At 37.5% G+C, this 25,735-nt stretch overlaps 1 protein-coding gene across 1 annotated transcript in view; it reads right to left on the bottom strand.

Moving 5' to 3' along the window:
- The window catches only part of LOC126823519 (uncharacterized), a 35,097-nt gene extending 9,671 nt beyond the window's left edge, over positions 1 to 25,426 (bottom strand). Inside the window, exons 1-7 of the mRNA XM_050552422.2 lie at positions 25,192 to 25,426; positions 13,387 to 13,449; positions 12,726 to 12,812; positions 7,016 to 12,194; positions 6,460 to 6,588; positions 5,839 to 5,903; positions 1,182 to 1,304 (exon numbers count right to left, since the gene is read on the bottom strand). Coding sequence (XP_050408379.2) covers positions 1,182 to 1,304; positions 5,839 to 5,903; positions 6,460 to 6,588; positions 7,016 to 12,194; positions 12,726 to 12,812; positions 13,387 to 13,449; positions 25,192 to 25,237 — 5,692 coding nt within the window. The 5' untranslated portion in view covers positions 25,238 to 25,426. The remainder of the gene's footprint in view (positions 1 to 1,181; positions 1,305 to 5,838; positions 5,904 to 6,459; positions 6,589 to 7,015; positions 12,195 to 12,725; positions 12,813 to 13,386; positions 13,450 to 25,191) is intronic.
- Between the last annotated feature and the right edge of the window lie 309 nt (positions 25,427 to 25,735).

Here is a 25,735-nt window from a genome sequence, read left to right as displayed (position 1 = left end):
CGGGACTAACACATGGTTCATTTTTATTTCAATAATTCGCCTGCAGGTATGGGTCTTTAGCACAATAAGAGGAAACCGAAGAACCTGATCCACGAGGTTGGCCAGAGGACCCTACTCCTTATCACATACAAGCGGGCAATCAAAACCACGCCACTTGAGTCAATGACAGACCTTGTGATTTAATGCACATGCCGTAGTCAATCAGCCACCCAACCCCCCAAGTGTATATATGAGATTACTGCCACAGGCTTTTGGGACAGTGAGTTTTATACCTATGCTCAGAGATAACATAATATTATACAACCACACAGTGGCAGGGCCCAGGGGGGTGGGGGGCATTTGTCCCCCAATAAATCTGGTCTGCCCCCTGGTTGCCCCCCCCCCCCCAATAATTTTAGAAAATAAAAAAAAGTATTTGTGGTACGTTTCGCTAATCAGTACCTTCTACGGTGAATAAATCCCACATCGCCACTCAGTCATAGACTTGCATGTTGTAGAGCATTTCCGACAGTCAATTTTTCAAAATTTTCTTGGGGAGGTCCCCAATAACCCCCCCCCCCCCCCCGCAAGGACTCGCTACTTTGGCGCTCATAAGGGAAATTCTTTGTGGTTCACAAGTCCGTTCGTTTGACATTTTGTTCTCTGGTTGGATAAACTAGTGACCAGGCGACGGACGGTATCTGGTCAGATCTATTTATCTTGACGATCGGTGTCTGACTGAATACTGTCAGACAGCATTTCCGGCAATCTAGTTTCAATATTTTCTAGGGGAGGTCCCCCATACCCTCCGTAAGGACTCCATACTTTGACGCTCGTGAGTGGGCTTCGTCGAGGTTCGCAAGTCCGTTCGTTTGACACTTTAACTTAACGATCAGTGCCTGAAATACTGCCAGGCCGCATTTCCGGCAACCTGTTTTTAAGAATTTTCTGGGGAGACCCCACCCCCCACCCCTAGTTGCCCCAGCTTTGCCCTTCCAACCACCGATGGCTGGCGCCGCCACTGCAATCACAGACACTCATTCCATGATGGTAGCCTCTACCATATGACAGGATAATCTATCAGGGAGCCAGAAGATTGAGATAGCATTTGGATATACACAACATAAACAAGCTTCACTCACACACAGACAACATATATACAATCTATTATATATACATGAAGTTTGATCAACTTTCTTTACCTTTCTTTTCTCCTAAATCTGTATATTTCTCTCCCTTATCATCAGTTTCAGCTTTTTTAGACAATTCTAACAGACTCCTGGCTATCTCTGTGTCTATATTCTGACTTCTAGTAGAATCTGAACCTGTAGAAAATTTTAAACACCATATACAATAAAACCTGTATACAAAGGTCACATGGGGCTGACCTTGATAAAGGTCGGTCAATACAACTTATGTGGAGAAATATAGGCTTCCTTTGTAAAAGTTAAAATAAGGCAAATGCTACAGGAACATGTGACCATTATATTACGTTAAATTTCAATGGACTAACATGGAAAGAAAAGTGGAAACACTTTTAAAAAGTATCTATCATATACAGGTTATAACTTGAGCAAGTTGTTTTGTAGATCTTTTCATTCGTGCTATCCAGGTAATAGTATTTTATAACTAAAATTTTTACAGCCCAAACCACATCCCAAACTTAGGCTGCCTGTCTACAGCTAGCTCAGCCTGAGAACAGGCCCTAAGCTAATTACCCGACATTTTAATTCCTACATCGACGATTTTAGTCGAAAACACTGAGTATGCTTTTAGTAATTTCGAAGTATTTATTTCCCTTCTATTGTCATATTGAATGAAATTAAATATACTATTCAAAAAAAGTAGGGGATATTTGATTTTGGGGGCATAATACTAAAATATGCAAATGACTACGAAAAAAGTCACTATAGAACCTAACAGAAGAAACATTTCCAGTTACATGTGACGCCCAAACGCACCAATAGCTACCGCATGGAATGCAGGTGATGCTTGGGATCATCATGGGGGTCCAACCCAAGATTTGCACGACTCGGACTTTGAATGTTACAGTCATTGTGGCATTGAATTCTTGGGTGGAAACATCAGTTTAATTGTTTTAGTGACCAGAAAACAAATTTTGATATGCGTCGGCTTACCCAAAATGAAAGGTTACGTGCCCTTGGCATGCTACAGATCGGCACAACACAGGCGGTTGTGGCGCGGACGATGAATGTTTCTCAGTCTGTCATAAGCAGGCTATGGTCCAGATACCGTGATACACAATCTGTACAGGACAGACCACGCTCAGGTCGACCAAGGGCGACAATTCAAGCCCAGGATCGATTTATCCGTACCTTGGCCTTGAGAAATCGTGTCATCACAGCAAATCAGATCAGCGCTCGTCTTCAAGCAGACACTGGTGTGAGAGTGAATGGCCAGACGATTCGGAATCGACTGCATAGGGGTCACCTTCGCGCCCGACGTCCTCGCGTGATCCCTTGTTTGAGAGATCATCACATTCAGGCAAGACGTCGTTGGTGTAGGGATCGTCAACACTGGGATAATCGACGCTGGAGCAATGTGATGTTTTCAGATGAGTCAAGGTTCACTGTTGATTTTTTGGACAGACGTAGGAGGGTGTGGCGTCGTCGAAACGAGCGCTTCCAAGACGTTAACGTCATCAGACATGATCGATTTGGGGGTGGTTGTGTTATGGTGTGGGGAGGCATCACTGTTGCTGGAAGAACGGCTTTACATGTTGTTGCAGGGCGTGTTACAGGCCAGTACTACCGGGACAACATCTTGGCAGTCCATGTTGTGCCGTTCGCACGACGTCATGGCCGCCGTTTCATCTTCCAGGATGACAACGCAAGATGTCACAGGGCCAGGATCGTTACAGGTTACCTCCAACAACAGAATATCACCACATTACCTTGGCCAGCACTGAGTCCCGACCTCTCCCCCATCGAGCATGTCTGGGACATGCTTGGACAGAGGTTACGTCAACGTCAACAATGTCCTGCCAATGTCCAAGAACTTGCTGCTGTGTTGCAACAGGAATGGGACAATCTGGACCAAAATGACCTTAGACGTCTCATTAGGAGTATGCCACGTCGGATCAATGCTTGTTTGGCAAACAGAGGAGGATTTACCCGTTACTGACTTGGTTGTGATGCTGTGGTAACTTTGCTGTTTGACCCCGGGTATCATTTTACCCTTATAATGGTCAGTCTGTGCCTTACTTAGTCTAACGATCATTTGGAATAAATCGATGAATGTGAACCTCATTTCATTTTGTCATTTGTTTCTTCGTCAGTTTCATTAGGTGACTTTAATAACACTTAAAAATCAAATATCCCCTACTTTTTTTGAATAGTATATATTTCTTTAGCCGCTGTGAGTATGAAAGATGTCAAACTAATCAAAGCCGAATCACAAAATAGTCCTCTAATTATTCAATATGGCGGCGCCCATAAAAGGTAATTTCATAGAGGCGGTTTTGTTTGCGAAGACAAATTTAGGAGTATCTAACCTTGTTTTGAAAGATAAACAGATTGAAACTCTAAAGACAGTTTACAATGGCAAAGAATTTATTTCAATATTACCAACTAGTACATATTATATATCGCTTTTACTGGATTGGCAGAAGTTTACATTTTGCTAAAGACACGTGTTTACATAAAACATGTGCATGCTCGGGTTATTTTTACTCTGTTGTGTACACAAAGCATTAGTCCGGCCGATAAGTCCCTCCCCAAAATGATCATGTGGGCGTTATAAATGGCGGCTAATTGGGGCAGTGATCATAATGACGTAGATGGATCGCTGCGTGCAGTTTGCCCAAATCAAGAAAATGTAAAGATACATCAATTAAGAGCTAAATCTGCCTATTACAGCAATCTGATTAAAATACAGATCTAAATTTTGTTTTGTTTTTTTATACATTCGATGGCCTACATGAAGATCTGACAAGTTATAGTGATAGGTCATGTCAGGGGTCAAAAGACCGACTTATGACCCTATGATGTCAGACATTTGATTAACCAATCAGCATTGATGTTACTAGTGGATTACCCACAGTTCCATGAAAGACACGCCTAAAGCTCGCTGTAACAGACCGTTTCATTGGCTTATCCCTGACACTATTCAGAACACGAGTTAAATAACAACTCTTCCAGATCCAAGTGTAGTAAAGACAAGTAAAACGAAATTTTGAACTATAAAAACGAAACGAAATAGGATGTGTTTTAACCAGATTGCCTATTAGAGGTATTATTTTTTACTTTATTGTTGTATAAATTATTCATTAGGCATTTATTAACATGACAAACTCATAATCAATTCTCTAGACAATCAGACCGTTGAGATTTCAAGATTAAAACATAATTGCCAATTAATAATTTAATTGTAAAAATTGGGAATTGAGACTTTGTTTATTATTTCAGCAATGGTGGTTGACAATCAAGACTGTATTGTCAAAACTTCAAACACTATTAACTCAGCTTAGAATTGAGTACTTTGCTGAATTTTTCAATTATTCATTTTCTATTACCTATTGTTTAACTAGTTTAGTAAGAAAGGTCAGCACTTTATTTAATTCTTACATAATGCATCTTTAACATTCACTACTTATATTAGAAATAGATGCCATATCTTATTCCCTTTCATATCACACAGATACTATTACATATAACTGGTTTTCATGTTACGCAGACATAAAAATTATGCCCTCATCTACCTACATGTTAAGCATACCCTCATCTACTTACAATAATAGAAATGAACGTTTATAAGGCAACTGATTCTATAATATACTGTTGTGATAGAGTTGTTGTGATATACCACCCAAATTATATGATATAATACCAATTTACACACCTCTAGAGTCTATATATACTCTTCAAAAAAAGTAGGGGATATTGAAATGCAAATACCTATGCAGGTTGTGATATGATATATTGTCATGGACACTTGACATGCTTTGATGAAGAACTTATTGCCCCAACAGAACCACTGAGCTGCACATGCGACACGCAATAGCGCCATACACGTGGGAGGGGTTCATTGTCAAATTTGACACTTCAAGGAAGGGTTGATGAAAACTGCCGCGTGCTAGTTTATCTATCCATGTTAGCATTCTTATCGGTTCTTGCATAAAATTGACTGTTTAGCGTATCTTTGCTTTAGTGTGTTACGTTTAATTTGATCGACCGTGGCACTACAAGAGGAGTGGGTCAGATTGCCCCAAATCGTGATTGGACAGTTGATTAGGAGCATGCCACAACGATTTGCTGAACGTCTGAGGATTGGTGGAGCAATTACTCATTATTAAGACAAAAATCAAAAACGTCCATTTTCACTTTTGACTGTGTATCTCTTTGCGAGTGAAATGGGCCGTCAGATAAGCCGCCTATATGAACTGTTTATGTTCATGTGTAGGTAATTGGCCTGTTATTAACATACACTGGTTACCTCTAATAAAAACAGCAGTGCATTTTCGCAGTTTTGAATTATTTCTGAATATCCCCTACTTTTTTTGAAGAGTATATATCTGCTGATGTTTAAATGTGGCTATTCCTCATATCAACCTTCTATCAAGTAATTAGGGGTTGATATATAGATAATATCAGGTTAGCGATCCGATGTCTTTCTCACCGAGCCACCATGGCTCTCATCTTGCAAAGGAATCAAGGGAGGAAACGCGGGAACCCTTTTATTGGAAAAGACATGGAAACATAAACTTTGATGATCCTTATCTTGATAAAGCAAAAGTATGTTTAGAGAAGCAAAATATTGCAATATATTTAAATAATATACCTTTATTGCTACATTGTAAGTTCTCCACCTCATACTTAATATTTTGAAAAATAAACTTACCTGTATCAGGACTAAGGGCTCTATCAGCATATGATGTTCCCTCAAATCCATAAACAGTCCCCAGTCTGAAATATAAAACCATTTACTTTATCTTAGTAACCACTGCGAAAAATGTTAAATTGTTTTTAATGAGCAAATAATATTCCTTGGCAGTTCAAGTCAGGGGAGTCTTGAATTTGAACTTCCCTCAAATCACTCTGCCTTGAAATAGCTGTTCAATTATAGTTACAGTGTAAATATAAAAATAAAATAAAACCAAGTAAGAACATTCCAAACCATTGGTCTCTGAAGTAATTGTTAGTGAGCAGAAATTCGCCTGTGTATATGTTATCACTCATCACTTCAGTCAGTTATATAGAAGGATAACTTGTGTTTTCCTTTTGTGTTCGTCATTTCCTTTTGTAGAAACCTTTATTACGCATCTGTCGTAGCAATGATCTCTGTGTTAAAATTATATTTGGAATGTGTTTAATGAGTTCTATCACATATGTGATAAGGACTGACACCAATATTGTCCTTTAACTGACATTCTGGTGGTTACAGTTACAACATTTATTAACATTGAAGATGAAACAAGTCACTGTGTTTATTAGTGACAATAAGTAACACAGAAACTCTTACCTGGATGAAATGCCTTTCTGTGTTATTTTAATTAAAGCTGGTTGATTGCTCTCTGATGTTTTAACAGCAACATAAACAGGAGAAGCAGCATCCCTCTGCTGTTCTTCAATAAAAGCCTGAGAGTTGAACCTGTATGGTAAAGTATGTACATTAAGCATGGATAGGAATGAAATGGAATTTTAAGTCATTCACTTGCTTCCATAATGCTTTTATGACCTTTGTCTTTCAGAGAGAGAGAGAGAGAGAGAGAGAGAGAGAGAGAGAGGGACAAGATCATTTTGGGACTAACAGATGGTTCAATTATATTTCAATAATTTGCTTGCACTTAAGGGTCTTTAGCAGTGGGAGACAACTGGCGGACCCAGAGAAAACCCACAAGGTTGGACAGGAGACCCTACTCCTTGTCACGTACAGCCCGGGAATCGGAACCACGCCAATTGACTCAATGACAGACGTTATGATACAGTGTGCACGTGCTAACCATTTGGTCATCCAAACCCCCAGGGTTTCCACCAAAAGTGTAGCCTAAATAATGGATTTTGTTGCTTTTGCTTACCTTTCAAAATCAGCTCCAGCATCTTCATCATCTTCATCATCACTACCCAATGATATAACATCCTGGTCATCATCCCCATCCTTATCTTCATCATCAGTTTTATCTTCATCTTCTAATGATACACCAACCCATAAATCCTTACTTGCTGACATCTGAGCAGCCAACTCATCATCATCAATCTGACACTCTTCAACAGAGGTGGGTACAGGAACTATGCCCAATTCCATGCATTTCTTCTGATGGGCTTTAGATTTCATATGCTTTGTCAAGTTCCCTTTTGTTTTGAAAGAGAATTTACAATGACGACAATGGTAGGGACGATGATCAGTGTGGGTCCGTATGTGCTTCTTCAACATGCTTGGTTTCCGACATCTTATACCACAGGTCTCGCAAACATAACTTCCCCTCCCTCTTCCACGAATATATGTGTACTCTTCATCAGTTTTAAACCCACCTCGACAAACCTTCTCTCTCTTGCCAGTATCAGTCCTGGTAAGCTTAGTGATATCTGGTTCTTTTCTAGTCTCCTCTGGAGTGGTTTCTCTTATTTTTGTCAAAACTTTTTCTAGGGTGCTCTGGCTAACCTTCTCTCCCTTCTCTCTTTCACGCCAGTGAGAAGCAGTTTTCATTTCTTGGCCTTCTCTCTGTTTGTGGTAGGTCCAGTAAGTACTGTGAGTCACAAATCCACCAATTGAATTTGGCACTGAGTTACCTCCCTCGGCATAAACAGGGTTACTTGTGTATCGAGACTTGTACAAGGTCAGCAGATCCTTGGAAGACAGTCCTACTGGATTTGGGTTGTGAGGAGCTGCTTTCCAGTTTGAATACATGGAAATTTTTTTGTTTGTAGAAATTGGTACATAAAATGGCTGTGGACGCTGGACACAGCAATACGATACGTGAGTAGTGCTTCGTAAAGTTGCTATTAAATGACCATACAGGTGAAGCGGTGATCGCCTTGGAGTCAATGGTGTTATGACATCAGATTTTCTTGGACTTAGTTGGTTGGATTTCTCAACTTGTCCAGATAATTTCTCTCTTAACTGCTGTGTTGTATTAGAGTTCACTCCTTTGTCATACTGAAGGGCTTTTGGTGCTGATGCAGAGGGTGTTAGCAAAGCTTCAGCAAATGATCTGTGACTTAAACTTGGAGATTTGGCTAGCTCTTGGGACTTCTGAATCAATAATTCTTTCACAGTTTTGGATCCAGGTAGAGCTTTTGATGCTGTCGGACTAATTAATGTTATTACTTGTGAGTGTGATCCAGGGCTTAAGTTACTTCTGTATCCAGAACTTAAACCCTTTGTATAAGAGTAGAAAGGCTGTGCCATAACCACAGGCACAGTGAAGAACTGAACAGTGTTAGAATCCCCTTCAGTTAAACTTCCTTCCTTGATAAGTATTGCTGTAGCAACGGTTCCCACTTTATCCTCTACACTTTTAGACAACTGAAGAGACAGAATAGAGCTTGAATTTGTAGTGGAGCTAAGGTCTATTTTCTTGAGAGCTCCTGTAGGATCTGCTTGAGAACTGGATTGTGATTTACTCAGCTTTGAAGAAGCTGGGGGGTCTATGTCTGTGAAGTCAACTGCCTTTAATTGTCCAGAGTTCATTTGTTTTAGTTCCCCAAGTTTCGGACGCTTTGCTGGAGAAGAATGCTGTTGGCTCTCCTTAGCCTGGGCAGTAAGTAGTTGTGCAAGCTTACTATTGTCTCCAAAAAGACGACCAGCTGTGATTGGGGTTCCAGGAGTTCTGCTTCCTGGTGACATGGTGTCTATGACCGATCCTTCTTTAGATTTTTCAGCACTCATAGAACGCTTCAAAAGAAGCTTTCCTTTTAGACGCATCTTCATATCAGCCACAGCTTGAGACTGGCTTGTTTCCGCCATAGAAATTGGTAAGTTTTTGGCAAAAATAGGTGTAGGAGAAATCATGGGTTGACCTATTAAAGTGGTTGGAACATTGGTGTTAGGTAGGATTGCTTGGAAAGATCCACTTGGGGTACTTGGAGTACGGGAAGTAGTTCCCATAGACAGGGACCGTGTTCCCATTGGTATGGATAGATTTTGAGAAGTCATGGCCAGGCTACTTGATCTAAAAATTGAAGTTGTTGGAACTTGACCTGGCTCTGATAAAACTGCTGACTGCTGCAGGAGCACTGGTCTTGACTGAAGGGAGGCTAGTAGCACAGGAATGGATGTAGGTGTCAGTATTCTTGGGGACTGGTTAAAGCCATGACCTGCTGGGGCAAGTAAGATTGGAGTAGTTGGAGCTAATGTAGACACAGCTGGTTTAACAGTGTGATATTTTGTTTTTGTCAAATCTGTGGGTGTTTGATCCACAGTGTATGGTCCTCCAGGAATCATCAGGGGCGGATTATCCATCTCCATCCACTTGAGCTCCATTGATTTTGGTTTAAGACTTTCTAACTTTATTTTCTCTAGGGTATTTTCTTGTAACATTTGCTGCTTTACTGGTTGACTTTCTTTGTAAGGTTCAGTTTCTGTGAGTTGTTTCACTTTTGTGACATTTCCATCTGGTAAAGACACAGATCTCTTCAGGCCTGCCACGCCCTTTTGAAAATAATTTGCAATCAGGATCTTTTGAATTTGCTCAAAAGCTGGATTGGATTTTGCAGATCTGTCTGGTTCTGAAGAGCAGTAAAATAAGTTGTGGAGTTTGAGGGTTTCTTTATGTTTAAAAGAATCTTTACATTGTTGACATGAAAATTCTTCAGCAGACACATTCTTGTAAAGATTAAGAGGATATATGTCAGATTGAACAACTATTGAAGGGTTTTCGGTTTCCTTGTTGGTATCCAGGATCTTCGGGTCAAAGGATATGGATCTGTTTTGGAGAAGCATCTCTTTCGGTGTAAAACCTGCTGATCTGTCTATTGTGATTGAAGGTATAGGAGAAGGGATCCTAGGTGCTGAGGCTGAGGTATGTCCAACAGAAAGATTTCCAACTGGTCCACCTGATTCGCTCTGTGTTTTTGAGAGCTTTATCTGTATCTTAAACTCACTTGCAGACGAAGACACCTGTTCCTCCATAGTTTTAGATTTTTCAAGTTGATTGTGGTTTGTCTTTGGGACAGTCAGTCCTGAAAATCCAGCTATTCCTTCTGATGTAGCTCTTGTAATATCACTAGTCAAGCTCAGAGTTTGTGATCCAGTTATTTCATTTAATTTTTTCAACTGATCTGTTTTCTTTGCAAGGTTTTCTTTTTTCATTATATCAGTGCTGCTAGGTAAAGAAAGAGTTGATAACAAAGGTTTTCCACTCAATGATTTACCTTTGGACAAAGTCTCTGACTGATAAAGTGGTTGCAAGGGCACTGACACAATATTTGGTATAGAAATCTTTGGTGGGTCGGATTTTGCTTGATCTGGTTTCAAAGTTCCTGGTAATTCACTGGTTTGGCGGAAAATACTTCTTGCTCTCGGCCTAGGAGCATCTAAAATAGGCATATCCACAATGGCAGCATTTGCAGATATAAGATGCTGAATGTGTTCTTTAATATGTTCTGAAGACATTCCTTGTTTGGAGTCCGCTCGATTAAATGATGGGGAGGAAGTTATCACAGGGGTAGGAGTTGTTGGCTGAGTAGCAAGAGCAACCGAAGTAGCAGACACTAAAGCCTCAATTTTTTGTTTTAACTCTGATTTTCCAGTTACCTGACCTTGAGCAGATTTGGCAACATGAACTATAACCTCCATAGACTCATCTGGTAATTTATTGAAGGAGGTGGAGATCTGAATACCTTGGAAACTGGGGGAGTTAAGCTTAGTAGTAAGTTCCTCAAGCTCCCTCAAACCTTTTTGGGCGGCTTCACGACCAAGTCTTGGGTGAGGAAGTTTGACTGTCTCAGTAGTTATGGTTATTGAAGGTTCACTAGTTTTGATTGATGGAACTTTAGTCTCTGTACTCATGACTACCGGTAAAGATAACCCTTTAGTTGAACCAGGAGTCCGTGCTGAAGTACTAACAACTATCGAGGAACTTGATTCTGCTAGACTGGGCAATTTTCCCAAATTCTCCTCAGCTGCTAAGACTGAATACTCAGGGTTGCTTTTTTGGGAAAGCAACCTGGGTCTTGGTTCTGAGTCAGGAACTTGTAGGGAATCCATACTTAACCCACTAATATTCTTTGGAGCTATTTTAATAGGAAACTGGCTGTGAGCTTCCAGCATAGCTTTTGTTCTCTGTTTTTCTTGCTTCTCTATATTTTTATTCCATTCCATGAGCTTACCTACTTCTACTCTCTTCTTGAAGTTTGGTTGCAGTGAAAGATTGTTTGGATCATCTGATGGTGTTTGGACTTGGGTTAAAGGCTCCTCCATACTCAAACCCATCCTCAATCTTTCAGGGTCTTCTTGATCGCTGGCTGATTCTGTTTCGGATTCAGCCATTGTGACCTCTTCATCTGATATCTCTACTTCATTGGCCTCTGTTTCAACTATCTCTTCTACCACTGATTCTGTTTGACTCACTTTTAAAGCATGCGCTCGAGATTTACAATGTTTGTATAAATTACTTTTAGTTTTAAAAGAGAAACCACAATCTAAACATGGAAAAGGTCTCTCTCCTGTGTGGGCTCGCAGGTGTTTCTCAAGAACACTCGGTTTTGCACATCCTCGTCCACAATATGAACAAATATGTCTTCCAGGTTTTTGCGGGTGTTTTCTCTTCCTACCAACGGACAATATATTAAGTGGCATTTCCATTGGTGATGGAGTTAGTACCTCACTTTGACTTTTTGTGAATGTCTCTGATCTTTTATTTTTGGTATCAACAAAATATGGCACAATGCTCGACTCTGAGGCTTGCTTTGTGTAAACTAGTTTTAATCCTTGTTGCTCAAGGGCTTCTGATTTCAAATGGAATTTTGCTGTAGTTGTTCCACTTGTATCTGGTTTTGGAACTAGGGTTTCCTCTTTTTCGGTGAATACAATTTGTTCTTCGTTTACCTGAACGCCACTCATGTCGCTGATTATGTAGATCTTTTCATCTGTTGTGTTTTCTATTTCTGGTTCATGTCGTGAAATATTTTGTAGCTCATTATCTGTGACAACAAATAGAGCCTCCAGCGATCGGTTTCGTTTGTCAGTTTCTGTACTAACTGGTGTAGCAAAGTCATCTCTTCTGTCTTGTTCTTCATCTTGAGATGGAGTAGGATCTGAAACGACATAAATTATGGTTTGATTAAATACTTCTCAAAAAAATAGACAAATAATCTCAACATCCAATATCAAACCCACGTCAATGTGATTTTTTGTTGTTGAGAGAATGAGAAATGCCATTTAATATCACATGGGTGTTATCATAGGTCAGCAGTACCAGTTGAGGTAACCCACACGGTTAGGCAGATGACCATAATCTGAGTCAAATTCCTAACACCTGCACTGATCATGTATCTACATATCTAGATTACGCGACTACCCAATCCTCACAAATTTTGTTGGACTCATAACACTTTGGCATCATCTACCAATAAGAAGTATTCTGCTACCTCTCAATTGGAAGTTAAAACAATTCTGACATTGGAACGAGAATATAACACATTTACATGATATTTTCTGTAAAAGCTAATGAAGTTGAAGAAGAAAAATCAATCTAGCTTGTCAGGATTGTTTAGCCTGCCATTAACGATAGATGGATCCAAGAATTTAATGTTTAGTGCAATTGCTCACATTTTTAGAAAACCTACCTGTTTTTATATTATCACCAGTAGTGGTTTTTGGTGACCTTGATTCAAGTTCATTTTGACCTTGGCCATTGCAGGAATCAGAAGAGTCTGAAAAAAAAATAGTTGACATTTCATAAAAATACAAATAAGTGATATCCTCTTCTGAGAAGTGCTATCAAGTGTTCTAGATAGCATAGACTACATATACTAACATTTCTACACATAAATTGTGCTAAAAACTCAAATTTGTATTTGTGGCAGATTCAGACAATTCAAGGGCTTTTGTTATTCCCATTATCCACTGCTTAAGAGGGTTACATATCTCAGATAAAGGAATTTGCCTACATGTATTCTTTACATTTATGTCGTGTAATGAATGACATGATAAACTCAACTACAGACATGGTTATCCAGACACTAATTTTACAGAGGTCTGCTTGGTAACATTGCCAATCTCTACCGATTTGCACACCAATTTGTAAATAGGTTGACATCTTTTTTTGTCCCATATGAACTGACAATGGCATTTAAGACATTCTGAAGGTTCTTCTTGGCCCATACAAGATTCAAACCCATGTGTGCATCAAGGGACTTAACCACACACACTCCAATGGTGCTGTCTTCTTAGAGTTAATGGACATTTATTTATGGAAATGTTGAAATAAATGATGTTTGGTAATACCTGAATTTTTTCTCTTTTTTCCAGTGATGTCATAGTTAAATGTATATTCATCATCTAATGTTCCTATAATAAAAAAAACCAGGTTGCATAAACCAGGGTGCGAAAATGTTGGACTAAAAGTTCAGTAGGTATAGTCTTAAAGTGTGTCCTCTCTCTTTCTTATAAAACTTAAAGGGGGTGTCCCATATTTTCCAGTACACTGAGTTTATGTATGTAAACCCAACGCTAAAATGATACAATATTGCCTGTTATTTTGTCTCAGAATATTGAGCCATATGGAAATGATTTCCACAAGAATTTTACTCTTTATTTGTATGTCTTGATAATTGCAATACTTACCACTCTAACTTTGTCAGTAAATAAACACGATTATCCAGACACTTACACAGTATGGAATTTGGAAACTTACAGTCAATATAACTGGAACGGCTCTTTTAAAGTCATTCTCTAACGATTTAAAATTTTTACAATTTTAATACTTCAGATAGCAAAAAGCACTAGCCCCCAATCCCAAAATTGATTTATGCAGAGTATCAACTAGACACTGTACCTTGCCAGGCTTTCAGTCCTACACCACTGACAAGTGGACCAAAGGCTGGAAAATCCTGATCTCCTGGTTAGTGAGCCAACACTATACTCACAGTTATCATGTGAGCCATCCCAGCATCTTTTGAATAATTTAATGACACCATCAATGAACAGTACTTATATTACAGGTGGTTATAATGACCAAGTGGTCTAAAACATGTATACCCTAATGGGTTTTCTTCTAAAGAAAGTTGCATGCAAGCGAAATATTGAATTAAAAACTAAACCATGTTAGTCCTGAAATGACCCGAGTAGTTTTCAGTGGATGTAAAATGCCATTCCTTTATCTCTCTCTCTCTCTAGATATTAACCAAATATTTAGTTTTATCTTTATCAGTGTGTACAGTATGTATACAATTTTGTGCATCAGTTCAAATTGTTTACAGATACAGGAAACAGCTGTTGATTTCATATACAATTGTAAATAAATCATTAAGTACATGTACATATGTATTATATTGATGTGCCATGTAAAAAAATATATATTTATTTATAGGTAAATCTATATTGCACAGTATCATCAGTGTTAAAATCTCTTCAATGTTAATCTGTCGAAGCCCAGATTTAATACAAAGTTCAAGATCATCTTGCTCCCTTAAATTTATCTGAACTTTAGCCTAACTATAAATAAACCCTTAAGATGAATAAAAATGTAAGAACTAAATTTGCCTATTGCAGGTCTTTTTCTGGCTTAAATGTAATTTATATAAATTAATATTTAGTTAGAGTGGTATTATGAAAGAATATATAAAGAGCTGACAGTTCTCGCTATAACAGTTAAAAACTAGATAATGTAAAGAGAATATGCTGAAAATTTCAGTCAAATTACTTCACTCTGAGCAGAGAATACCTCATTTCAAAAACACTGTAGCCTTGATTGTCATTGTTACCGTTGTTACGGTGATAAACAATGTCTTGATTATCCATTTTTACAGTAAATCATGAACAGCTGTTGAAATGAAATGAAATGGGGTTTAACATCCTACTGTTCTGCTCCGAACTGGGCTAATGAAGACAGCATACGCCATGCAGTGTGCTATGAGGGAAACTTTGCCCGGGCAGCGGCGCTACGGCCTACTCTTATATCGAATTCCAACTGCCAAGGGATCTTTTTCGTGCACGCCAATGTGTACACGGGACCTTGGTTTTTCTTCCCATCCAAATGACTAGACAACTGTCCTCGTCAGGCCCTCTGTGAACAGCTGTTGAACCACAGATCAGGTTCAAATCAGATGATTATGGTCTTTTAATGTTAATAAATGTCTAGCTCTTGCATATTTACATAATCAATTCCTGAGACATCGGATAGCCAAGATATTAAATGGATTAGAACAACTGCATTATTTAATAATTTAATGGTAAAATGGATAACCAAGTCTTTGTTTATTATCGTAGCTATGGTACTTGACAATTGATTATGGTCTGGATAGGTAAATAATGTCTAATTAATAATTTAGATAACATTTCAAGCCTAAAGAAAGACCTGCAATAGACAGATTTAGCTCCTGCATAATGTATGTTTAAATTACTATGTTCTAAACAAGATTTAATAGCCTTAGATACATGTATTCTCGGTTCATAGTGGATCAATTTGAATGAAATTTTCAGCAAATTGCCTTTACATTATATTATAGTGAGAACTGCCAACTCTTTATCGAATCTCCCATAATGTATCTTTAACTAAAATTTTCAATATACCAGTATTCATTTAATTAACATCTATTTTTAAACTATTAGTTAGAGCGAGAATGACCACCTCTTTATATAAATCTTACATAATGTGTCTTTAACAAACAAAAAACGCTTGTTGTTCCAAAAGCAAATTTGGTGGTAGAAGTTAAGCACCACTGCATCTTGCCCAGTTCCAGTCACAGCTAAAAATGTTAATTAATTTAAATTTCTAATCTTATCCAGATTAGAAACTGACTATTTTACGTGTGTTTTAAATGTAATACTATTAGCATGTGTAAATGAATTGATTTTGAGTGTTAGCTACTAATCCTTCTATACATTATTATGACATGGGGTTAAAAACCAGGGTTATTTTTCCACTCACAATTGCCAACTACAAAGAACAAACGATATTTTCCGTGGGCTGAAATTTAAATACCTCAGACGAATTAGACATACCATTTGATTAATTTTAATTTAAATTTTGCGTTTATATACGATATAGGACATAATTCAACTTAACACCTGACAATTTTTAGCATTGTTATGTTTTCTTACTTGTGTACCGTAAACAGCCAATGAAAGTGCAGTTGCCCAAACCATATCAAGAACTATATATGAACTCCAGCACTTTCTAAAGTCTTGTGCATAACACATCAACCACTCTGAATATGTTAGATCTTATGTAGAAAATCAGAACAAAAAACAGATGACTTGAGATACAATAATAACTTTCATTAGATTGGTAGTAAGAGAGATTGTGCCAAAATGCTTACTCTTTCTAGGAACATCAGGTACCACTTTTTGCATGAGCTAATATCTATGTGCAGAAGTTAAACAGAAAATTCCACCACACATAATATTCTATTTGTAATCCTAGAAACCGTAAGTCAATATCCAATACCAGCATTGTCAATTATCAAAATTAGATCTTTCACTGTCTGTCATGTTATCTGATGACAGCCAGCAAGAATGACAAGGCCTGAAGCTCAGCAGTATAGTACCTATACTCAGTATTAAAATGGGTTGATGGATTTTATATAGTAGGACAGCTTTGATATCAGCTTCTGTATACCTTAGAGAGTACATATATGATAGAGAAAGAGAGAGAGAGAGAGAGCGATCGGGGGGGAGGGATGTCAGTGGGTAGGGACCAGAGAACCCAATCCTTGTCACTTTCACTTACAAGCAACTTTGGGGCGCGTTCACATTAATATTAATGCTTTCCAAACTGATTTTTTAGTATTCCCTATTGGATATAAATTAAAAACTGATGGAATTTAACTACACATATTTAATACATGTAGTATTACTGTACCCCTTAAAAAATAAACAAGCACCTAAAACAAAATATTTTGGTTTGCATGATTTGTATATTCAAGAAATCAAAAAACAGTTCCAAAACATTCCTAAAATTGAATCCTATATATATTTGAATAGTAAAATCAGGATTTGATATACATATACAACCACTTGCCTCATTCTTTAATAAAGATGGCAGGAGGAAGAAATATAAAATATATAAAACCCAACATAACAGGGTTTTCCTCCTAGCTGGTATGTTCCTTTATATAACTCTTGCTTTAATGAACAATAAAATTAATTGTGCATTTTTAAACAAAATATCCTTAGGATGCTTGAAATTCTTTTTATTTTATTAATGATTGACAACTAATCTATAAGCCACTTAAATTAAGCAGACTATACTAGAGAGCTTGAGAGAGGCTGTGTCTCCTTACTAAATGTCAAATATTGTGTAATTTGTCAACAAGTTTCACAGGATACTAAATATAAGCATGAGTCATAATATAAATCAATTTAATAACCAACTTAACATGCCTGACTACTGTTTAGCCACTGAGACCTTACATGTACATTACTGTACAATATTGGTAGAGATGTTATTGGAATGCACAATAAACTCTAGTATATATAGTGCGGGGTGTTTGTGTGTTGTTAGACTTTAAAGATAAGGTAGCTAAATATCTAACTCAACTATGATCTTCGATATTAAAACCATAAAGTAGAATTTAATATTGATGGTGTTATAAATAGCAAATATTTAAGACAGAATTAAAATTTCAAAACCAGTCTGCAACGCGGTTTTCTCTACGAGGCAAAACGTAAGTGAAATATCACACCATATGCCTGATGTAGACTAGACTAACCAGATGCAAGCGACTGCCATTCAATTTGGACTGCTCAAGCATTTCGCTGAACATAACTGATTAGAAATTACAATAAAAATTTTAATTATTGAATGTAAATCAGTTTATATACATTCATAATACATTAATAGAGATTTAGGTCTATTAAACTCCTGGTATGCCACTGGCATTTTTAGCTATAATATATAACAAACTTCTCATGGCTTAATATATGTACTCAGATTGATTACTCAACATTTTCATGTAATTAAGAAATTAAAATAACAATGTTAGATAATGTTCCAGCCTGTATAAAATTGGATTTAATAAATTATTTAAAGGCCTAGCAATAAATTGTCGCGGACAAAAAATGGCGGCAGGCTTATTGATGAAATTTCTACATAATGAACCATTTTTGGACTGATATTCCTATTAAAGATCCATCTTTCACAATGTTGTAGTTGGAAAGTAATTCTATAGTGCTAAAATGAGACCTCAAGATTTTAAAATTAGAACACTGTCACCCTTTGTTGATGACAATGCATGTTGATTCTGATTTTTTTTTTAAAACCAGCGGCTGCCAGACAGGATATGCCTACATTTTGCAAGAGATGGATAGAGAACAAGTTTAAAACAAACAGGATTTTTTGTACAATCAAGGGCAATAATCCATAAAGTTATGGAGGCAGACCACCATTAATTTCCCCATTGACTTCAATGTTAATTCTGGCCTCTTTGCCCACCTCCAACTTTTCCCCAAATTTTCGTTGGGCTGAATGCTTTTCACTACAGACAGAGGAACAAATGGTCATGTTCTTGCACTAAAATTTGTATGAGGTTGACCACCAAAATTTTGAGATACACAAACTTGAAGAAGCATACTAAAAACATGTAACTACTTGCCGTACATATCGCCGTAGCTAACCTGATAACCCTCTTATCCTTCCGCCTCAAAATCATGAATATTTACCAAAACCTGGCAGAAAATGTTAATTCAAACCCTCTTCGTCCATTCTAGACCAAAAAATCAACAAAAATGGGCATGCAAAAGGGGAGAAAAGAGAGAGAGACAGAATTGCTATAAATAGACGAACTACAATTCGTGGGTACCGAGATGGTGAAATTTAATGGTGGTCTGCCTCCTATATGGTCTGAAATGTACAAATATCAAAAGGGACTGAGATCTTTGGGATATAAAGATATGTTTTAAGTTTCAACAAAATCAGATAAAAATTTTGACCTCTGGAGGGTCCACAACCTTCATATTGCATACTTCTACACAATTTGCGTACAAAGAGCGGACATTTTGTTGGGCAGTTTCATTTCGATTTTCCTGAAATTTGAATTCAACATTCATTATGGTGGAATGATGATATATTTAAACGGTTTTTAAAATCCGAACTCAATCAAAATTATGGTTTAACGGTGATATATTCGAACGTTTTTTTTAAACTGGGTAATAATTGTGACCTCTAGAGGGATCACAAGCTAAAAACGTGATTTTTCGTACAATCAGAGGCCATAATTCAGGAAGTTATGATCCGATATGCGCTAATAATGAAAGGAACCAATATCTTTGGGTTATAGACATGTATTTCAAGTTTCATCAAAATCGGATCAAAATTGTGACCTCTAGAGGGTCCACAACTTTGATATACCAGAGGTTATACACTATTTGCGTATGAGGGCCGGCCATTTTGTCCGGCAGTATTAGTCCGATTTTCAAGAAATTCGAACTCGGCTAAAACTATGATGTAACGGTGATATATTTGAACGTTTTTATAAATCTGATAATAATTGTGACCTCTAGAGGAACGTGAAGCTAAAAACGCGATTTTTTTGTATAATCAGGGGCCATAATTCAGGAAGTTACGATTTGATATATACGCGAATATCGAACGGAGCCAAGATCTTTGGGTTATAAACCTACATTTCAAGTATCATCAAAATCAGAAGAAAATTGTGACCTCTAGAGAGTCTACAACCTTGATATATCATATTTTTACGCTATTTGAGTACGAGTGGCGGACAATTATTTGTCTGTCAGTTTTGCCCGATTTTTACTAAACTCGAACGGTGATATATTCACACTTTTTTTTTTTGTAATCGGATAAAAATTATGACTTCTATAGGGTCCACAAGCTAAAAACGTGATTTTTCATACACTCAGGAAGTTACGGTCCAATATGCGCGAATATCGAATGGAACCGAGATCTTTGGGTTATAAATTTATATTTCTAGTTTCAACAAAATCGGATAAAAATTATGACCTCTATACGGTCCACAAGCTAAAAACACGATTTTTCGTACAATCAGGTGCCATAATCCATGAGGTTACGGTCCGATACATGCCAATATCGAAAGGAACCAAGATCTTAGGGAGATAAACCTATATTTGAAGTTTCTTTGAAATCGGATAAGAATTGTGACCTGTAGAGGGTCAACAAACAATTCTGGACAGACGGACAGGGGCGTTGACAATATTTTCATGTGGACGTATAAAAAATAATCAAGGAACTCAGGTCTTATGCTTTATTCATGATACAGGAATGCACAACACCATTCATAGTTGTTTATAATAATTTATATGTTAAGAATTTGCGGTGGCTCAGTGAGTAAGATGCTGGCTTGGTAACCTGGAGTCCCAGGGTTCGATCCTGGAATTGACCTAGAAAGTTACTCTAGATTTTCTGGGGTAGTTTCACCTTTTCACTGGTGTGAGAAATTTTACCCTGACAGCAGTGCTACAGCCTACACATTGCCAAATTCAAACCACCATGGGTTCTTTAATGTGCACACCAATATGTACATGAACCTTGGTTTTGGTCCCATCCAAATGACTAGGCGCTGATCCTTGCCAGACTCTCAGTCCTACATCACTGACTAGAGGGATCTAGGCAGAATAACTTTATCTGCCAACCTTGGGCCACCTTGTTAGTGAGCAAGTAATTTTTCATTTGCTGTATACTCTACATTACCAGTAATACATGTACTAATAATCTTGTGAACTACAAATCTTGCATCATAATTGTAATACTTATCTAAATCTATCGCCTGTTCATCCCACTTCCTATGACTTTTATTGTATCAATTGAAATGTTAGGCCTACTAGTTGTGCTGTTAGATTTTAACAGTCACAATAATCCGAATTGAAGTTACGGTCAAATCTTGGTGTTGGTGGAGAAAAAGCTTTGGCATTTTTCCTACCTGGTTTTTATTTGTTAGAGGTACCTTCCTGCGTACAAACTGGGTGATTTGATGATATATTTGGACTGAAAACATATTCAAACTAATTAATCTAAATTAAAAATTTACTTTAAATCCCTTTCGAAACATTGTATTCGAGGGAAATATCCCAAGCTGTAAAAAATCTATTAAAAGAAGACATGTTTGTGTCATGTGATTTTGCAGTCACGGTAAGTAGCAACATGTCACATGTGCGAAGCTGGAGGAGAATTCATTGCATATAAAAGACAATGTTGTCTTTAATCGCTGCTCATTTATCATAAATATCGAAGCCTAAGTAAATTCTCAGATTATCCACTGCCCAATGTCTTTTCCAAGGTTTTTAACTCAAAAAGTGTTGTTAGCTGTTGTATCCTGATTTGAACCGAGTTGCAAAAATAAAAATCTGTGTACGTATGAAATTTAACGCCAAAATACAGAGGAATAGTGTAGTTACTGTGTCTGAAAGTTTCAGCTCTTAATAAAAGTCTGGTTTTATCCAGACACTGTATAATACAGCTTGGGACACCGGTCTCCATTTCCAGATGAAGATTGACGGGTTTAAGTTGTTTGAAAATGTATCACGTATATTGACTTAGTTGCTCGATCGGCCCTAAGGTTGGTGGTTTTAGGGGCTTTTTTAACACAAAATTAAGCATGTTTATTCTCCAAAATATAATCGAAATTGGCCCTTTAAATTAAGTCTCTCACTTTGTCCATGTCCGCTCACCATCAAGTTTATTAATATACATCAAGCGCTCCTTAAAACCAAGAGGTCAGGCAATAGTCAGACTGCCAATTAGTGACACCCTCTCATTTTTTCCTGTGCACGCTCCATATGGGTGTTTTTCGAGGAATCCAGTATTTTCAAGTAAGACTGGATGTCTCTACTTTCCATATTCTAATATAAAAACTTTTCTGGGAAAGTATCTTTAAATAATAAGAAAGCCGAAAGTAATTACAAGGAAAAACTGAGTCATGGATACACTTATTACACCGTAACTTTTAAAAACAACATAAATTCCTTGAAAATTTATTCAAGGGGTAGGGTCACCTGTCCAACCTCGTGGGTTTTCTGCCACTGCTAAAGACCCCTACGCGCAAGCGAATTATTGAAATAAAATTAAACCATGTTAGTCCCAAAATGACCTAGTTTGTGTCGAGTGGAGTTAAACTACATCTCTCTCTCTCTCTCTCTCTCTCTCTCTCTCTTCACAACAATATATTGTATATGAAATTCAAATATGAAAACCTCTTTGACAAAAAACAAACAATGAAAAAAATCTAACTTGGAATCTCAGAAGTATCCTGATAAGAGCAGGTGTATATTATGAGATGTTATTGGAATGCTGTACACTACAGTATTTAATTAGGCTTATATTTTTTTTTCTGGCAATCCATTCCATGGCAGTGCAGTATGGAAGCCTATAGCTACCATTCATAATTTCTACTTTTCCGCCTCTTCACAACGCGAAAGTCGAAAAGTCGAAAAGTAGAAGTTATGATAAAATGTGAGGCGACAACACGCTATACAAGCCAAAATCAACTCGAAAATAGGAAATTAAGAAATAAAACACAGTGATAATAGTGCCCCTCGTTTTTTCCTAATTTCTTATTTTCAACTTGCATTTTGGCTTGTATACCGCCTTGTCAACTTTCGACTTAGTCATATTTTTGTATTTATTGATGTCAGTAAGAAGACGCCGACACGCATACCAAGCCAAAATGCAACTCGAAAAGTAGATATTAGGAAATTAACACACCACGCTATTAGAATTAGAGACTTTTTGACTTTCGCCTCCGAAGTTGTGAGAGAGAGAGAGAGAGAGAGAGAGAGAGAGAGAAATGAGGTTTAACGTCCACTCGACACAAACTAGGTCATTTCGGACCTAACATATGGTTTAATTTATTTCAATAATTCGCTTGCGCGTAGGGGTCTTTAGCAGTGTGAGGAAATCGGAGGACCTGGAGAAAACCCACGAGGTTGGACAGGCGACCCTACTCCTTGTCACTCGGAAGTTGTTGTAGTCTCAGTTTTCCAGGTCGCATTTGAATACGTGCAATCAGGGCTCACACCACTTAAATCAATGTCAGACCTTGTGATTTCACGCGCACGTGTTAAACCATTAAACCACCTAATCCCATGTTGTTGTATATATCGGTAGGGAAATTTGTTTTATAATAGGCCTATATAATAAATTAAATTGTTGTAGCCTAAGGTATTTTTGGCAGATAAAATATCCCAGTTGGCGGAAAAAAATCTGAACATTTTTTTATATAAAAATTATTATCCATTTTGACGGAAAAGAATGAAATACAGTGTGAGTCCTGATTGCACATATTCCAATGTGACCTGGAAAACTGAGACTACAACAACTTCCGAGGCGAAAATCGAAAAGTCGCTATAGCGTGGTGTGTTACATGTATTTCTTAATTTCCTATTTTCGAGTTGCATTTTGGCTTGTATAGCGTGTCGGCACCTTTTTTACTGACATCAATAAATACAAAAATATGATTAAGTCGAAAGTCGACAAGACGGTATACAAGCCAAAATGCAAGTCGAAAATATAAGAAATTAGGAAAAAACGAGGGGCGCTATTATCGCTGTGTTATTTCTTGATTTCCTATTTTTGTGTTGATTTTGGCTTGTATAGCGTGTTGTCGCCTCACATTTTGTCGTAACTTCTACTTTTCGACTTTCGTGTTTTGAAGAGGCGAAAAGTAGAAATTATGAATGGTAGTTATAGGCTTCATAGTGCAGGGAGCTTTGAAACTTTATTTTCTTTTCAAATGAATTTAATATTTTCATGTGAAAATACATTCGTGTTTTATTAATATTTGTTAAAAATAACCTAGTATCTACACTATCCTGATTGATACCATCAAATTAAAGTGTAATTTTAAATGTTGTAAGTGTGCCATCTATTCTTTTCACAGTGTTTTAACCACTGGGAAACACCCATATGACATCTGTTACCACAGCGACGATGACGTCACGTCTATTTTGGGGGATCCGTTTGGGGGAAATTCATTCTTCAACAATGTAATACGCACAGTGATCAGCCAAATTTAACAAGAGAAGCGTAAAAAGAAATACTTCGTATTAGCATAACAAGAAACTCTAAAATAGTTTCGTTCGGTTATCAGACAGCAAGGACTAATAATCCCCAAATGAACCCCACATTTCCTGGCAGACAGCTACCGCGAGCTGGGAGAGCCCACGCGCAAGGCTCAAATGGCGGCATTAAAATCAATAAATTAGCTTTAATTTTATTTTAGCCATTTCTATTTGATTACCTATATTAGATATAGGTTTGACTTTACATATTCCTATTTTAACTCCTGTTTTACGTTAAGGGTGAAAGAAAATACGTAAATTCTAACAACATAAATTGGGGTCATCCCGAAAATCCATACACACAACCTTGGCAATCATCCAACAAGGGGAGTTTTAGCTAGACGAGTCCATTGCATACAAAAAGGAGGACTGTTGTGCAATCGCGAGAAAGGATAACACGACCTCTACCGACTGTTCAAAGCAGGACATCCGGGATCGTTTTCAAATTGATATTCTGGTGACATTAGAATTCAGAAATAAATCTTAACAGCATTTCCATTTTAAATTTAGTCACTTGTGTATTTTCAATTTTCATGAAAGTGGAATGTCTCCAAAAACAACAACCCAAAGTTGCCAATGGCCTTGTGTAGGGCTACTCAAGCTACCACCCCTACATATTTTATATGGACTAGTCCAATATGTACGCCATCCCCACAATAAATATTGTTGTCGGCTTTCATGGAATTTCAAACTAGAACACCTCATAATCGCCATGTACTATTATTTTGACAACAGCTTAAATCAAATATTTAAAATAACCCCACGAATCTCTTGATGATGCAGCATGTTCTACAAATGACCAGTCAATTTTTGCCTACTTAAATCTAGTCCTGCATAACTAATTTTTACAGAAAGCTCGACAGAATGAGGACAACCCCATTCGTGGAAGACGGTATTTCCCCAAAATTAGAACACCATTACAACATCAATATCACAATACGGGTGGCGCTTTTTGTAATTGCCCCTTCTACAAACTACCATGCATGCACTGAAAAAGATTTTCAATGAAAAATAAGTTTTCTGGTTATGATAATAATGAAAAGCCCATTTACTTACGTTTTAAAGGAGACGATTGAGTCGATATCTTTCTGGTGCGTGGCATCCCTCGTTTAAAATCACTCGTGCTGGGTTCTCACACACTGTGTCCGCGCGGATCCATTTAGGGAATCCTCACCGAATCATCATAGGCCTTGATGAAGTAGCACAAAGTAATAATGATCTTCAAATTGTTGTAAATATTGCCAAGTAATAACGGGAATCTCGTCCGTAATGGGGGGGAAATTCTTTCGTTTCAACATGAACTGTGACGTCATTAGTCACCGGCGACCTTGTCTTAAAACGAGGCTGGCGGGTTTCCCAAATAGGTTACCGAATTCGGACAACTCTTAAGAATTGTATCACATTTAATTTGTTTACTTATGAAATAATTCAACTTTTGAGGTTGGGTGCAGGACACATTTTAGTACACTACAGTACTGTAGGCCTACCAAGTATGTCCCCTATTTTGTGAAAAAAATAAATAAATAACGAAACAGTGGGACAATCTTATGGGCAAAAGAGGAGTTTGTAGGCCCTACTATTTGACAGATGGAGAGTTGTC

This window comes from Patella vulgata, chromosome 1, assembly GCF_932274485.2.
Source record: "Patella vulgata chromosome 1, xgPatVulg1.2, whole genome shotgun sequence".
Lineage (NCBI taxonomy): Eukaryota > Metazoa > Mollusca > Gastropoda > Patellidae > Patella > Patella vulgata.
This window is presented reverse-complemented; position numbering and strand designations above follow the sequence as displayed.